We start from the raw sequence: 17,799 nt of genomic DNA, 5'->3' as shown, positions 1-17,799 counted from the left end.
TCTGAACATGTCACTCGTAAAAAAGTACAGACCTAGGAGGACACAATGCTGGGTTTCTATGTAAGTTCATTTGCTGAAACAGGGGACAACCCCACACTTGCTGTCCATTGTTCCTATGGATGTGTATGTGTAAACCCCCATTTGGGGGATCTTAGTTTTTAATATAACATTAGAGAAGCTGGCAGCACATTGGAGATAAGTGGGAGGGGGGTCCCTCTTTTTCTCCACACCCAGAAAATCAGCTGCATAAACATGGGCGGCCATGCTGGTGGTTGGCAGACGACATGCTGCTGATGCGAGGAACAGTGGGGCAAGTAGAGGCTTGCCAAGGAAGATAGAAACAGGAGATAAAAAGGGGGTTTTTGGCTTTAAGCTGGGGGATTTTTTTTTCTTTGCCATTTGAAGAGGAGGGGGGACGGAAGCGAGAGAGGTTTTTTTCTTTTCTGGGAGAGGAGGCTAAACAGAGGTAGGGGTTTCAGGAGATCCAACTATATTTTGCTCCAAGGATCATTCAGGTAAGCTCACCATGTATCTTTTGCTTCGTTTCTTATCACTACTGTTTTCTCTTTCTTCTCTAGCTGTTCGGTTCCGCTTTCATGCTTGTTTAGGAATAGCAGGAGTTATATCTGAGTAGCATTACTTTCTGGTTTCTTCATATGCATGCTGATCGTTTCATTCATTATCCCTCTTAGTATTGGTTTTAACTTGGAGAAGTTTTGTTGCTTCATTTTGCTCTATGTGGAGATGTTCATTGTCGTTGTCTCGTTTGAACTGTTCTGCCACCCTTACCATTTTGTGTGCCCTTTAAACTCATCGCCAAACCCCCACTTGTGTTCCTTGTGTGTCATTACTAAGCTCTCTTACCTCCTCGGACCTATTTTGCCGAAGCACTGACCCTTCAGGATTATCTTCAACTTAAGAGTGGTGAAGGGGTCTGATGTCCATCCCATCAGAGCAATGAAGTTCTCCGTCTCACCTGGTGTTCATATTGTCATTCAGTGCAAAGTCGCATCTGGCCTTCCTCAACTAGTTGAAGGTTCGAAGTGTTTGGCTAAACCAGACCCTATGGTGTTTTGCGCTATTGAAAAACCCTGGGAAGCATCATTGATGGCGCTGGTGAACTCCACCTGGAGATCTGTTTGAAAGGTCTGTAGGATAATTTCATGGGTGGTGCTGAAATTGATAGGTCTGACCCTGTTGCGTCTTCCCGTGAGACTATTTTTGAGAAGCCCTGCAGAGCCATGATGAGCAAGTCCTCTAACAAGCATGAGCGTCTCTATGTGAGAGCCCCACCTTCGGAAGAAGGTATTACAGGAATTATTGATGCTAGTTGCCTTGATCCAAGGTGGGCACTCAAAGCTCTATCCGAGACCTTGTCTAAGTAGTTTGTTTGTGGCAAAGATCTTGCAAAGAAAATCTGGTGTTCTGGAACTGGGACCACAGACGCTAACAAGGTGGTTGATATGTGTAAGGGAGCTCGGCATTTTGATGAAATTAAGAATTCTGTTGCTGCTGAGTCACAGTGGTTGACCAAGGCGGGTGTATTGGCTAAGGAAGAACACGAGAGACATTTGCTTTGAAGTCTGTGACGTGGACTTTCATGCAGATGCAGTTCTTAGAGGAGGTGATTAAATCGTGCCCATAGCTAAGAGCATGCCCAGAATCAGTCAAATAAAGGAGTTCCGCCTTGTGGAATTGATGTTTATCGTTCAAGCAAGGATGACGGAGGGATGGCTTAGAGAATTTCCAGCAGGGGTGCTTGGTTCACTTATGCCAGAATGAACGTGGTGCATCATGAACATCACAGTGAGATGAATGCCTTGATTCATGCGCAGATTTCTCCAGCAGCACGCTTTGGCCGGGTATCCATGAAACTCTATGCATGCATGGCAGCCCAGAACTCATCTGAAGCCTTCCTTAAAATTCAAAATTCACCCATCCATGCATGTGAGAACCATGCAAAACCGGCCACCCTTCCACCTCATTTTCTTCATACCCAACTTTCTCTCTCACCACCACACCCATTTCTCACACTACCCGTGATTCTATCCAAAACCACTAACTTCTATCACTTTTCCCTTAACTCATCTCATCTTTCACTCACCACCCAATCTCTCTCTAGACTCTCGCTCTGGATTTTCCATCCTCTCCATGCATGAAACGAAGCACATTATCGTGATTATTGAATGTAGGTTTGGGATCGGACGGTTTGGTTTTACAGTGAGATTGGAACCTTAACTTTGGCCAAACTGATAGCTGAGAAATGGATGGGAATATCTCTAGAGAAGAGAGTGACAGCATTGATTGGAACACTGATGATGAGCTAGAAACTCAGAACTTGCCTCCATCTTCTAGTTCAACTTTGATCATTCCCGGTGGAGAAGCTTCCATTGGCTCAGGGGAGGCAAGCTCATCAACAGGGCCTTCCAACTCCAAGTTGATAAACCATTTCATAGGGATGGGATTTTCTGAAAAAAATGGTTGTAAAAGCAATAGAACAAGATGGGGAAGGAAACACAGATTCCATATTGGAGTATCTCCTCACATACTCGGCTCTTGAGAACTGTCCTCAAGAACTTGAAAACTCCCCTCAAGCAGAGCCACAAGTTGGCTCTGATAACTGCTCTTCAGATTATGACGAGAGCTTTCTTGATGATTTCTCAGATACTGATAGTTGTCATGAAAATCAGGAAAATATAAGTTCTTTGTCTGACAAGGAAAAGAAATTGTTGTTCTTAGCGGACATGGGGTACGCAGTAGAAGAAGCTTCGATTGCCATGGACAGATGTGGTCCTGATTCCTCAGTCGCGGAGCTAACAGATTTTATATCTGCTGCTCAAATATCAAAGGCAGCAGATGCTAATCTAGGAGAGCTATCTGATGAAGAAAAGCCACGACCAAAGCATCTATACAAGGATTATAATAAGCAAAAGAAGAGGAAATTTCTTGACTATCGGTTGTGGGAAAGGAAAAAAAACAGAGAGGGTATGAAAAGAAACTCCGGAATGAGGATGATGAGCCAATTCGCCTTCCAAACCCAATGATTGGGTTTGGGGTCCCTGCTGAACCATGTCCTGTACTTCATAGAACACTTCCAGAGGCAGCTGTTGGGCCTCCTTACTTTTATTATGAAAATGTGGCACTTGCTCCCAAAGGAGTTCGGAGTACTACCTCAAGATTCTTATATGATGTGGAACCGGAATTTGTTGATTCAAAGTATTTCTGTGCTACTGCAAGGAAAAGAGGCTATATTCACAAGCTTCCAATTCAAAACAGATTTCCTCTTCTCCCGCTCCCTCTACCCTTGCATGGTCACCTCAACTATCATGCCCGCTTCTTACTCAAACCTCTCTTCACTACCCACGTCTTCAATGCCTACCCCATCTTTCATGACTCTCACACTGTTGCCATTCCAACCCATTCAACACCATGCATGCACCATTCATCCTCACTCCCGTGCAAGTGCTCACCACCCCGCGTACCCACTGCACCGAACCCATTTTCCCTCACTTTCTTTCACACTCCTCACTTCTCTCTCTAACATCTAAATACCCATCCATCCAACTCACTAACCCATTTCATCTTTCCTCTACCGTGCTTTCTCTCTCTACACCACACCATTCACCCACTCTCTTTCAAGTGCCCCTCAAGTCCATTGTTCTCACCTATGCATGGCCGTTTCTATTCCTTCACCTTCGCATGGCTGCACATGGCCATGCATGGCCGTATTATATTCTTCATGCCATGCATGAAATCCATGTGTTCACTCATCACTCGTCTTCTATACCCTCATGCGCACCACCACTTTTCATCTTTCTACCTCACATGCTATTTCCAACCACCCATCATTGGACCCTATTCTTCTCTGCCGCTCTCATGGTCGAAAGGAGCAAGCTGAAGAAATATACGCGCTTCACAATATGTGAAGGACATGGTGGAACCGAGATCTCCAATGAGGATACATGAATATTCCCACACGTGATCAGATGTAGGAGATTGACGCATTCTGGTATTGACACATTTGTTGGAGAAATGCTCATGAAAGATAGTTCAAAGAAGAGACAGAATCGCTTGGCCTCCAAGGTAAAGGTTTGGAAAAGTGTGGTGCCATAGACTTATAATGATGCCTGTGCGTGAGCCCAGATGGACGAATCTAGGTTGCTGAAAGAGTGAAATCTCCACCCGTGTAAAATAAGTGAATATGCGGATAGCTGGCTATGTATTTACCAAGCTGATCACGAAGCAAATAGTCATTCCTAAGAATTCTTGACTGCAACGGCACTATTAGGTTTTCATGTTACCAAGTACTCCCGTAGAATTATGGCCAAACGGAGCATGAAAACGGCATCGCATCTTCTTAAGTGCACCAATCAACTCGCTGCCGAACATAATATGTATCTCTTTCAGCACGCCTGTAGCTCTATTCATTGGTGTCCATGGGGTGAAGAAGCTTCCTTGAAGCATAAAGAGGAAACGTGTCAATATCCTTGTCGTGAGATACCACTCTTGCTACAGGTGTCATGTGATGGAAGTGGGGTCTTTTGAGAGCGAATGGTTTGTAAAACCGCTCAAGTGATCGGTTTGTTTGTTTTGAGGTGGTTTAAGAAGAGCAGCTTGATGTTGATAAGATATGCATGACATATGTGTGGGCTTTATACGGTGGAGGGGGTTATCCATTGAGTGTCTTTCTTTTCACTTGGTTCGAAACTTTTGATGGGTACTTTGGGAAGTGTGTCTCTCAAGAGCGATCTTCAGATGAAAGAAAAACTAGGAGGCATTGACTAGGCTTGATGATTATGATGGGCATAGCCGGCAGTGGCAGTGAACTTGAGGCCACATGTTATCGCCCACTTCTTCCTTCAATGTTTTTTTAATATAATTTTCCTGAACGTCATCTTATTAATAATTCCTCCGATTATTCTTTTCAATAATGTCAAGTTGCTAAACTCTTCATCCTGTTCTGTTTTCTGAATTGATTTCTCACATTGTGGTCCTCAAGTATTCATTTATTCTTTTTTTTAATTCTCGTTTCCTTTAATAATTTTCCGATTTCTAAATTTTCCAAATTCTTCATTCATATTCTGTTTTCTAAATTATTTCTTCTCCTTCCTAGTTCTCAAGTATTTATTTATTTACTTATTTTTAATTCTTGTTTTCTTAAATGATTTTCCAGTTCCTGAGTCCTTCAAACAAATTTTTACTTTTCAAGTTCTCATCCTTAGATTCATTTTTCGATCCTAAAATTCTCGTTTTCCATATAGTCTCATGATTCTAGTTTTCTTTTTAATTTTCCAAATTCCCTTCTTATTTATTTATTCATTTTTAATTTTCATCTTTAGGTTTCTTTTTTTTAGAATCACCCTAGGGTCCCGTTTGTTAATAAGATTTTGCTGCCATTTTTCTTTCGGGCGAGCAATTATCACAATCCTTCTGATTTCCTTTTTAAAGAAAAATATTTCAAAAATCAGCATAAATTCAATTCTGTAATTCCAATTCAGGGGATTTACGAAATTAATTCATGCTTAAATAAATGGGCTTTGGTGAGGGCCCCACATATGTGATTTCATGACTAATTGATTGATTGATTTATATATGTATTTGCCACGCGTGATTGATTTATTCTGTTCTTGATATACATATAATCATTTTGTGTTTATTCACTAACCCCATTCCATGATAGCGCGTTGCTGTTTACTGCCCAGGTACGCATTCACTCATTCTGATACTTCACTATACATATTCCAATTCTCATATGTGCATGATCATTCAGGATATTCATTGATTTCCTCATCAATTGCCATGATTGCTTCCTTTTATTAGTAGAGACCCGGCTTTAGGGACTTAGAGGGGTGCTACGGTCGTTACCATACCTTCCCAATAAGTAACCTGACTCCCGAACCCGATCCGGTTTTTCGTAGATCACCTTTTCCAAAATAAGGAGTCGCACTTAGGGTTTTCTTTCTTATTTTGTTTACCCTTTTAAAATAAAACAAAAATAAGTGGCGACTCCAAGTCATTTTCTAATAAGTAAAAATCATTTTTGAAATAAAAATCGAGCTCCCCATCGAGTGGAAAACGCATGAGCCGAAATGCGGGGTCCACAAAATGGCGACTCCACTGGGGATTTTTAGAGGGTCAAGCTTGAACATAAAGTGAAGCAAACATGGCATTTGATTAGTAGATCAGTGGATGCCCGTCTCTTGATTGCACATTGAGAGTTTCTTTGTGCATGCTTAGATGCTATATCTATTTGGGATTTTGACATGTTGACTACGTTGACTGATTTGTCTTGATTGAGATTTCCAATACCATGATTTTATGTGCTTCATTGATATATTCGTTTGAGACATAGACTTGTTGGATTGTTGTTAATTGATCGTCTTGTATTGCTTAGCACATTGACTCTGATTTTGCCATGATTGTTCTAGTCACCTCACATGCATACACTCACCACTGTATATCGTTTTGGTTGGACATGCTGATTCATTTGCCTGTATATTATCTTGATCGTCAGTGAGCATGATGTTTGTATCATTATTCGTCTTGATTGTCGTATTCTCGCTTATCTTGTGTATACATAAGTGATGTATCCTGCTCTGCCTGACTGTATGATGCATGACCGCCCTCCCTCTGCATGATTGCATGTCGTCTGTCTATGTGGGTCTCACTTCTATCCCCCTACCTCCAACTCTCTTGGTTTCGGTCATTCCTTTTCATCTCGGTTCTCACTATTGCAAGTGTGAGACCTTCTGTGTGCTTGCTCTCTGACCGAGCTAGGGATTAGGAGTAGGGTCTAGCAACGGGCTATATCGATGCACGGGAGCATTCTGGAGGAGAGCGACACTTTGATGGTGATTGGAGTCCGATCATTGAAGACCTGTATAGCCCCGAGTTAGGTTTCATGGATAGTCGTGCGACCAGTGTGTTTCCTCTTCTGCTCTAGATTCTTAGGGTTTTCGGATGCACCCACACCATTCACTATGCACTTGAGTTGACCATTGAGCGTTGAGAGTTTGAGAGGTTTCACCATAGGAAAACCCCCTGGGATGTCGAGGTAGTGCATGTGTGGAGGTGATAACCACCTTGCATGGAAGCGCCCCGTCTCTTCGGAGGCGTGCAGAGGGTTGCGTACCATCGGAGGGTGCGATCGCTTCTGCTAGGGATCTTTTAAAGTCCACCTATCTCCTTTTAGAGCCACCTTGACCTTGTAGGTTGAGCCTTAGACATTTCAATTAGGTTTCTCTTTCCCGAACACGTGGGTGCATCTATGGGCCTTCAGAGCCGGTTCAGTAGTGACAGGTTTAGTTACTTTCGCAGTAGTCTCTTATATATCTGCTCAGGATTGGATATCAGTTTGATTGCTTCCAGACTACCTTTTGACACGTTTGATAGACATTCTTTGTGAAGTTTCCCTTACCCCGCACCTTATCTAGTGTTTCCACTGTTGTAGGAGTACCGATACGTTCAGTCTGGGTTCGACTTCTTGGATCAGAGTTGGGGGCAGATTGATCAGAGTATCGGACCAGTTAGACCAGAGATCAGATCAGAGGGATATGGATTCACAGATAGTTACCGTCGATCAGTTTGCTGAGGCCATGGCTTCGATTCAGGAGGCTATAGCTAGCCTTGGCCGGAGGATAGATGGGCAGCAAGCCCAGCAGGTCCCGCCCCCGGATGGTGCCCAGTCTGACCATACAGTGCCACCACCCCCTCCACCCAGTCAGTCAGCACCACAGGCCATGCCGTTCACCCTACATAGTCAGACCGAGGTTGCTCCGCCTCCCGTCACCGTGCCTACCCCGACCTCAGAGGACCCACATGCTCGCATGGATAGGCTTGAGCAGGGGTTGAGGCAGTTGAGGACTTCCGATAGAGCCATTACTTGGGAGGATTTTGATGGAGTGCCAGTGGCCAGTTTACCGGCCAAGTTCAGGATGCCAGAGATGGAGCGATACACGGGGATTGGGTGCCCCCGCATCCATTTGAGGCTTTACAGCACGATCATGAGGGCTCATGGATTAGACGGGGCTCAGATGATCATGCTCTTCCCCATGTCTCTGGGTGGCGCTGCGCAGCGTTGGTTTGCTTCTTTGGATGTATCACGTCGTCGGACTTGGGATGATCTGGCCCAAGAGTTCTTGAGACAGTATGCATTTAATACTGTCGTTGACGTATCGAGGAGGGAGCTCGAGGCTCTTAGGCAGAGATCAGACGAGTCAGTTTCTTCATTCATCTCCCGCTGGCGTGGGAAGATTGCCGAGATAGTGGATAGACCATCAGAGAGAGATCAGATTCAGATGGTTTTGAGGAGCCTACAGCCGAGGATTGCCAGGCATGTGGTCGGGGTACCTTTTACAGATTTTGGATCTCTGGCTCTGGCTTTGTATGATGTCGAGGACGGCATCTCGAGAGGTTTGTGGGCAGATTCTTCCCCTAGTGATGTTAAGGGGAAGAAACCCTTCGGAGGACAGAGATCGACAGATGTGAGTGCCATCAGTTCCTCCAGTCAGAGGCCTCTCAGGCGTCATCAGCCTATTCCGCAGCTTCTCGAGGCTCGCCCATCTTACACGCCTCAGCAGTACAGGCTACGAGCACCTCACCCGACTTATGATCAGACATATCAGCCTCAGCCATTGGCTTTGCCCTATTATGCTACTCAGAGCATCGAGAGGCCTCCTATTTCTTATGCAGCCACTGGACAGCCATGCTACGCTGCACAGTTCACTGCGAGACCCGCCACTTCTTACCCCAGGCCTAGAGCTCAGCAGACTTCTACTCCATTTGCTTTGAGGACGCAGAGACAGTTCTCCCATATAGGCATGCCGTTGAGTCAGGCTCTTCGGAAGCTCACAGAGGCCGGAGTATTGGCCGCTCTCGCTCCGAGACCACCGCCTCAGCCGATTCCGCCTCAGTTCAGGATGGATTACACTGTGCATACCATCAGGGGCCTGGACACGAGACCGATCGATGCACCGCTTTGAGGCATGCCATTCAGGATTTGATCGACCAGGGTTTGGTACACTTGGGTCAGCCGAGTGTGACCACAACCCGTTACCTGCCCACACTACACATGCAGTCCCTCCACCAGCCGATGGCATTCATTTCTTAGAGTTTGATGAGATCGATGACCACATCCACATGCTGAGTGATGACGATTCAGACCCAGAGCCCATCATGCCAGATGTGATTTATGAGATGAGTGGGGTGACTCTAGGTCCTCAGATGCCTGCTCCATTCCGATTGGTTCCCGAGGCGGCATCGGTGCGGGCTACCACTGTTGAGCCATTGATTTTGCCGCGTTACAGTGTCCGGACGCCTTTCATCTTGATCCCGGATGTTGAGGAGGTTCAGGCTCCACACGTTGATGATTCTCAGACTCTGGACATTCAGTATGTTCTCCGAGGAGGTAGAGTGATGCGACAGCCACCTCCAGCGGCAGCTAGGCCAGTTGAGGGTACGTCCGCTCCCGAGGAGGTCAGAGCCGAGGACGATGAGATTTTGAGGCAGTTGCAGAGCACTCAGGCTCGTATTTCCATCTGGAGCCTCTTAGCGTCCTCCAGTACTCATCGGGATGCATTGACTCGAGCTTTGAGTCAGATCAGAGTTGATACCACGACCACTCCCGAGGGATTGATCCACATGATGACGGCCGGCCGAGCCACATGCATCGTATTCTCAGACGATGATTTGCCACCGGAGGGCTCGGATCACACGCGTCCACTCTACATATCTGTCGGTTGTTCAGGCCGCCGAGTCCCATCTGTCCTTCTGGACAATGGCTCGGCCCTGAACGTATGTCCTCTCGCCACTGCCATTGCCCTCGGATACGCTCCTTCTGACTTCGGTCCCTCCACTCAGACCGTTCGCGCGTATGATAGCACTCGGAGGGAGGTCATGGGTACATTGGAGATCGAGCTGCTGATCGGTCCGGCCACTTTCATCGCCGTGTTTCAGGTTTTGAGGATTCCTACATCCTTTAACCTGCTTCTGGGCCGACCATGGATCCATAGAGCCGGAGCTATCCCTTCTTCCCTTCATCAGAAGGTGAAGTTTATTCATGATGGCCGGGTCGTTGTGGTGCAGTCTGTGGGTGATAGGTTCATCTCTGCCGAGCCTATACTCGAGATTAGTCATGCTGATGATGATCTTTTTCTGACCGGATTTACCTTTGACGAGGTACAGACTTTGGAGATGGAGGATTTCTGCCGAGATTTTGTAGCCATGTCCTTCGACCAGCATAGCAGCACGGTGGTGCTCGATATTATGCGGAGCATGTCTTATCTTCCCGGTATGGGCCTGGGGCGGCGTCAGCACGGGCCTAGTGAGTTCATGGCCTTTCCGGACCGCGACGTACCATTTGGGCTCGGATTCATTCCCACTGAGGCTGACTATCGTCATATGGCGCGACTGCGCAGGGAGAGGGTGAGGGCTCGCTTGACTCGTACGCCCTTTTATTATCCTGTCCGCCCATACACCATGAGCCTAGCCGATTACTTTGTGAGGGCATCAGAGCCACCTGCACCATCTGATGGGGTCATCGGAGGACTCAGCGCCACCCAGGAGGCCGAGCTTCAGCGCCTCGTCCAGCAGTTACAGTTGAGTGACGGAGCCCCTGGCCCTTCGACTTCTGTGTTGATTGCTCCTCCCTCCCCAGATCGCACGAGCCTTATGACGCTTTGCTTCCCGGATGAGATCGATGATCACGGGACTTTTGTCGAGATTGGGGATGTAGTGGACGGAGCCGTGCCGTGTGATGAGTACGTTGATGAGATGCTCGCGATGAGCTTGAGCCAGACCGAGGAGATGGCCCCGCCGGAGCTCGCTTCGCCATTTGATCTCTTCGGGGTGTCCGTCCTCGAGATCGCCGAGGAGGTCCAGACTGCCCCTGCTCAGGAGTCTGCTGAGGACCTTATAGTTTTTGATGATTTGTTTGATAGCCATGTTGGCATTATCGAGGGAGCGTCCGACTTTGTGGACCCACCTCTTTCATTTGACGTTCTGTCGGGGTTCGTCTCCCGTTCTGACTATGTTTCTGACTCTTCATCTATGGATTTGAGCATCTTTGAGTATTTGCCTGTCTCTTATGATACTGATTTATCTGCACCATCTTCACCCACATCACAGATTTTTGATATTGATGATGAGATTGCACAGCATGACTCAGATGATGGCTCATCTTCTGTTTCCGATTCGGATCCCGTTGATCAGAGGGTTTCACCCGCTGTAGGGGACACGGAGATTATTGATTTCGGCACCACAGATCAGCCTAGGGAGTTGAGGATTGGGTCAGATCTATCTGTAGATGAGAGAGACAGCCTCATCCAGTTGCTCAGAGCATACTTGGACGTTTTCGCATGGTCCTATGAGGACATGCCGGGCCTTGACCCATCTATCGTCCGGCATCGTTTGCCTCTTCTGCCCCATGCCAGCCGGTTAAGCAGAAGTTGAGGCGATTGCACCCTCGTTGGAGCTTGCAGGTGAAAGAGGAGATCCAGAAGCAGCTCAGTGTAGGATTCTTATCAGTGGTCGAGTACCCGGAGTGGCTGGCCAATGTCGTCCCTGTTCCCAAAAAGGACGGCAAGGTGAGAGTTTGTGTTGATTTCCGAGATCTCAACAAGGCCAGCCCTAAGGATGATTTTCCTCTTCCACACATCGACATGCTAGTTGACAGTACGGCAGGTCATTCGATGTTGTCCTTTATGGACGGATTTTCCGGGTACAGTCAGATCTTGATGGCTCCAGAGGATATGGAGAAGACGTCCTTCATTACCGAGTGGGGTACTTATTGCTATAGAGTCATGCCATTCGGATTGAAGAACGCAGGAGCCACCTATCAGAGAGCAGCGACCACCCTCTTCCATGACATGATGCATCGGGATGTCGAGGTTTATGTAGACGACATGATAGTGAAATCCCGAGGTAGATCAGATCACTTAGCAGCTTTGGAGAGATTCTTTGAGAGGATCAGGCAGTTCAGATTGAGATTGAATCCCAAGAAGTGCACTTTTGGAGTGACTTCTGGGAAACTCTTGGGATACATGGTCAGCGAGCGAGGCATAGAGGTAGACCCGGACAAGATTAGAGCCATCCTTGACATGCCTGCACCGAGGACAGAGAGAGAGGTCAGAGGCTTCTTGGGCAGACTTCAGTACATCAGCAGATTCATTGCCAGATTGACAGACATTTGTGAGCCCATTTTCCGACTCTTGAGGAAGAGTCAGCCTACTGTTTGGGATGATCAGTGTCAGCGCGCATTTGAGAGGATCCGAGAGTACTTGTTGTCACCTCCAGTCTTGGCACCTCCTACACCAGGCCGTCCCCTACTCCTGTATCTGTCAGTTTCAGACGTAGCATTAGGATGCATGTTGGCTCAGCTCGATGATTCGGGCAAGGATCGGGCCATATATTATCTGAGTAAGAGGATGCTAGACTACGAGACGAGATATGTTATGATTGAGCGCTATTGCTTAGCTTTGGTTTGGGCCACTCGACGATTGAGACATTACATGACCGAGTATTCAGTGCATTTGATATCCCGTCTAGATCCTCTGAGATATTTGTTTGACAGGCCTGCCCTGGTAGGTCGCCTCATGAGATGGTTGGTACTTCTGACTGAGTTTGACATTCATTATGTCACTCAGAAGTCCGTCAGAGGGAGCATTGTCGCAGATCATCTAGCTTCTTTACCGGTTTCCGATGGCAGGGCCATTGATGACGACTTTCCAGACGAGGATGTTGCTGCTGTGACTAGTCTGTCAGGTTGGCGCATGTACTTTGATGGTGCAGCCAACCATTCTGGATACGGGATAGGCGTCCTGTTGATATCCCCTCATGGTGATCACATTCCCAGATCTGTTCGTTTGGCATTCTCAGATCGACATCCTGCCACGAACAACATTGTTGAGTATGAGGCTTGTATCTTGGGATTAGAGACAGCCCTCGAGCTCGGGATTAGACAGATGGAGGTGTTTGGTGACTCCAATCTGGTATTGAGACAGATTCAGGGCGAGTGGAAGACTAGAGATGTGAAGCTTAGGCCTTACCACGCGTATTTGGAGCTACTGGTCGGGAGATTTGATGATTTGAGATATACCCATCTGCCTAGAGCGCAGAACCAGTTTGCTGATGCCTTAGCTACTCTGGCTTCCATGATCGACATTCCTGTCGATGCCACTGTTCGCCCATTATTGATTGAGTCGAGATCTGCTCCTGCATACTGTTGTCTGATTGAGGATATGGAGATGGACGATGGTCTGCCCTGGTACCATGACATATATCACTTTCTGAGACTTGGCGTATATCCTGAGGCTGCCACAGCCAAGGATAGGAGAGCATTGAGACAGTTGGCCGCCCGATTCGTGATTTGTGGCGAGGCGCTATATAGACGATCACCTGATGGGATGCTGCTATTATGTTTGGACCGGGCTTCTGCCGATAGAGTGATGCGAGAGGTTCATGCGGGAGTCTGCGGACCACATATGGGAGGACATATGTTGGCCCGTAAGATCATGAGGACCGGCTATTTCTGGTTGACTATGGAGACGGATTGCTGCCAGTTTGTTCAGAGATGTCCCGAGTGTCAGATACACGGAGATCTCATTCACGTGCCGCCCTCCGAGTTGCATGCACTTACTTCGCCATGGCCATTTTCCGTATGGGGTATTGACATCATCGGGAAGATTTCGCCGAAATCTTCCAGTGGTCATGAGTTCATCCTGGTCCCATCGATTACTTCACCAAGTGGGTGGAGGCTGCCTCATATGCGAGATTGACATCAGCTGGAGTCGCTGGTTTCATCAGATCACACATCATCTGTCGCTATGGGGTCCCTCATGAGTTGATTTCAGATAGAGGGGTACATTTCAGAGGAGAGGTTGACACCTTAGTACAGAGATACGGCATTCGCATCATAGATCGTCTGCGTACAGGCCGCAGACGAATGGGGCAGTAGAGGCCGCGAATAAGAATATTAAGAGGATATTACGGAGGATGATTGAGACTTCTCGGGATTGGTCAGAGAAGCTCCCATTTGCATTGTGGGCTTATCGGACCTCTTTTCGCACCTCTACAGGCGCCACACCCTACTCATTGGTATATGGCATGGAGGCGGTGCTACCCGTTGAGATTGAGATGGGTTCGTTGAGGGTAGCACTAGAGCAGCAGATTCCCGAGACAGATTGGGCTCAGGCTCGATTTGATCAGCTCAATCTCCTAGATGAGAGGAGATTGAGAGCAGCAGACCATGTTCGTGCATATCAGAGGAAGATGGCCCGCGCTTTCAAAAAGCGGGTCAAGCCCAGACCACTACATGTAGGTGACTTAGTCTTGAAAGTCATCAGGGGATTGATCAGAGATCCTAGAGGGAAGTTCAGACCCAACTGGAGCGGACCTTATTTCATCAGGGAGTTGACCCCAGAGGGCGCTGCATGGCTGATGGATTTAGACGGAAACCGTTCTCAGAGCCAACAATGTGGATCAGCTAAAGAGGTACTATGTTTGAGACCATGGTCGCAGGATGGGTGGCCATCATTTCGGTTAGCCATTACCTTGTTATTCCTTTGTGATACATAGTCTGTTGCTAGCCCATTGAGCCTCACATGCGTATTATAGCCTTTCTTTCTTATCACCTTGCTCACATTTTCACACCGGGACAGGGGCCCTTTAATGTATGCATGCATTTGTTTGGGAGTTTCATGAGCCTTGGACCTAGGGGTATGTTTTTCTCATCATCTTTCCCTATCGCTGCACCTTTGCATTTTCATCTCATCTTATTGGTTGTGTTATTCATCTCTTTTTCCCTATTCTATCTACTATTTGTTCGTCTCATGTTCTCTCCACCCTGAGTGGTGAGCCTCCTCAGTTCATCACATGGAGGATAGTCACATCATTTCCACCATCTGTCTCGCGGACACTGGTTTAGAGATCCTTAGTTTGAGAAGGTCATCTTGTCAGAGAGAGTTTATTTGTTACCTTAGCACTTGGGAGTGTGTCCATTTGTTATTGATATCATCTTTGGGGTTCATTTATTCATGTTCGGGGTACGCGTGTTTGTATATATGTAAAAAAAAAAAAAAAAAAAAAAAAAAAAAAAAAAAAAAAAAAAAAAAAGATTAAAAAAAAAAAAAAAAAAAAAAAAAAAAAAACATAGGTGTGTATTATTTTTTATCATTGAGTATGTATATTGATGTTTGGGGGTCATTTTTATCGAGTATGTTCGTTATTGGGAGTTCGTATGTGAGCTCTCTGAGATCCCATGTTATTTGTATTGCTTCGTCATATCTATTTGTGAGAGAGATGAGTGACCTTCTCCTAAGGACTCCGAGTCATTGTCCTTTCCATCATTACGTTCATTATTGATGTGACTTCACTTCATGTTTGATCTGAGGCGATCACCACATTTCTTCACATATTCATTGTTTCGCTGTCGCTTTTATCGTTGCTTGTGATTCATCTCATTCCCTTCACATCTTATTCTCTTCTTACAGCAACCCATCTCGGGTTCGATACTCATTACGCATCATCATTACACATACCACTATCAGTTCATGTTGCTTCATTTGTCTCCTTATCGACATCATATTCACGTTAGGCATCCTCAGGTCCATGGCTCATGGGGTTCACTATACATGTTGCATTTCATATATGAGGGCATGAGTTTTGATCATTGGGTATTTGAGCCTAGTTTCCTTTCATTTCTATTACCCTATCACCTTGGCCTACGTTACGTCCCGTGTCCTAAGACCACCCTGAGGCCATGGGATCAGATGTCGTCTTCGGCAGCCTCTACTTGGACAGGTGATTGAGATCTGGTTGATATTTAGATATCGTCATGCTTCTTCTTCTGGGAGTCGCCTCTTTGATGTGCAGGTCTGATTCAGTTGTGTTCGGATTACCGGGATCGCGAGTTTGACGATGATTGATTTGCTGTCACCTGATTTTGACCTATCATACCTCTAGTGCCACACTGAGGCATATCCCGTTTCATTTAGAGGTTCATGGATCCTCACGGACTTGCATGATCATCACTTACTGGATGCTCACTGAGACGTAGACATGATCGTTACCTTACAGAGCCCCTGAGATCCACCCAGCCAGGTCCGCACTTCTCGACACTTGGATGCCATCATGCCTCTCCATCCGGGAGGTACATCTTGGAGATGTGTGCATGATTCAGTTATGGATTCGGACGACCTGTGTTACATGTTCGATGATAGATGATTTCATGTCGCTCGATTTCTGACCTGTCGTGCATTTCGATGCCCATACTGGGGCATATTTTCCGTTTCGGATGAGATTTACGGACTTTCATGGAGGTCACATGTGCGATGATGGATGATTTCACGACATTTGTTTTTCTGACCTGTCGAGCATCTGATGCCCATACTGGGGCATATTTTCCGTTTCAGATGAGATTTACGGACTTTCATGGAGGTCACATGCGCGACGATGGATGATTTCATGTCGCTCGATTTCTGACCTGTCGAGCATCTGATGCCATACTGGGGCATATTTTCCGTTTCGGATGAGATTTACGGACTTTCATGGAGGTCACATGCGCGACGATGATGATTTCATGTCGCTCGATTTCTGACCTGTCGAGCATTTGATGCCCATACTGGGCATATTTCCGTTTCGATGAGATTTACGGACTTTCATGGAGGTCACATGCGCGACGATGGATGATTTCATGTCGCTCGATTTCTGACCTGTCGAGCATTTGATGCCCATACTGGGGCATATTTTCCGTTTCGAATGAGATTTACGGACTTTCATGGAGGTCACATGTGCGATGATGGATGATTTCACGACATTTGTTCTTTGGACCTGTCGCGCACCCGATGCCATACTGGGGCATATCCCGTTTCGGAGGATCTTTATGGATTTTCGCAGAGGTCACATGTTCGAGGATAGATGATTCCATGCTATCTGATCTCCGACCTATCATACGTTTCGATGCCATACAGGGGCATGTTTCCATTCGGATGAGATTTACAGATCACGAGGGAGTTGCATGCTTATCCTTATTTGCGAGATGTATGCAGAGATGACGATATGCTCGCTATCCTCACGATGAGTCCTTGGTGGAGCCTATCGAGAACCATCTAGCCAGGCCCGCGCTTTTAGATGTTCAGGTGTCGTCATGCTTCCTTCCGAGGGATACCTCTTCGATATGTGGGTTGGATTCAGTTGCAGGCAGAGATGATCTGAGCTCATCTGATTTTTTCGGCATGTTACATTCTCGATGCCACACTGAGGCATGTTCCCCATCTTGATCGAGATTTATAGATCCCCACTGGTTTATATGATTATGAGATACACGCCAGGTCGATGTTTGATTTCATTTTGTCCGGATACTCCGAGGAGCCTCTTTTGAGTCATTCAGCCAGGTTCGTACCCTTTGATATAGTCGTGATTTCTGGATGGAGTTGTCTCTGGTGCCTGGATTTCCCGCGTCATCATTTCAGTGGCGTACATATCAGATCTGTTACGTGTTCCATTGGTGTTATTCTCGGGTCATCAGGACAGATCGGGTACATCTGATGTCATACAGGGGCATGTTGCCCTCGTTTAGCCCTGGAGGCGGTCGTACTCTCACATATCCGTTATGGTTTCCATCACTCAGCCGAGATATGTTGTATTCGCCTCACTGATCATTATTCCTGAGCTCTTCATCGATATGAGCTTTTAGCGGAGCGTCGTTCGAGACTCGTAGAGTCTCTTTCAGCCATTTCCAGCGGATTAAGATTTGCAGCGGCATGCTACACCGGGGCATACCCCCGTTTTTGAGTTCATCGGATG

The 17,799-nt window shown here is 46.7% G+C and overlaps 1 protein-coding gene and 1 pseudogene across 1 annotated transcript; both read left to right on the top strand.

Annotated features, from left to right (window-relative positions):
* Positions 1-1,163: 1,163 nt before the first annotated feature.
* On the top strand, positions 1,164-1,580 carry LOC117920600 (elongation factor 2-like). The gene is made up of 2 exons (XM_034838207.1): positions 1,164-1,305; positions 1,402-1,580. The coding sequence occupies exons 1-2, from the start codon at positions 1,164-1,166 to the stop codon at positions 1,578-1,580; spliced, it is 321 nt and encodes a 106-aa protein (XP_034694098.1).
* Positions 1,581-2,111: 531 nt separating this feature from the next.
* Positions 2,112-7,591, top strand: LOC117920599 (annotated as a pseudogene).
* Positions 7,592-17,799: the final 10,208 nt, after the last annotated feature.

The sequence above is a fragment of the Vitis riparia genome, chromosome 8, assembly GCF_004353265.1.
Source record: "Vitis riparia cultivar Riparia Gloire de Montpellier isolate 1030 chromosome 8, EGFV_Vit.rip_1.0, whole genome shotgun sequence".
Lineage (NCBI taxonomy): Eukaryota > Viridiplantae > Streptophyta > Magnoliopsida > Vitales > Vitaceae > Vitis > Vitis riparia.
Note: the sequence above shows the minus strand (reverse complement) of the source record. Positions and strands in the feature narration are given on the sequence as shown.

Excerpts from the sequence above, each read along its gene's own strand:
- LOC117920600 (XM_034838207.1), top strand. The coding sequence starts at position 1,164 with ATGGGTGGTGCTGAAATTGATAGGTCTGACCCTGTTGCGTCTTCCCGT. Across the intron at positions 1,306-1,401 it reads AGCCCCACCTTCGGAAGAAG|ATCTTGCAAAGAAAATCTGG; the intron begins GTATTACAGGAA and ends TTTGTGGCAAAG.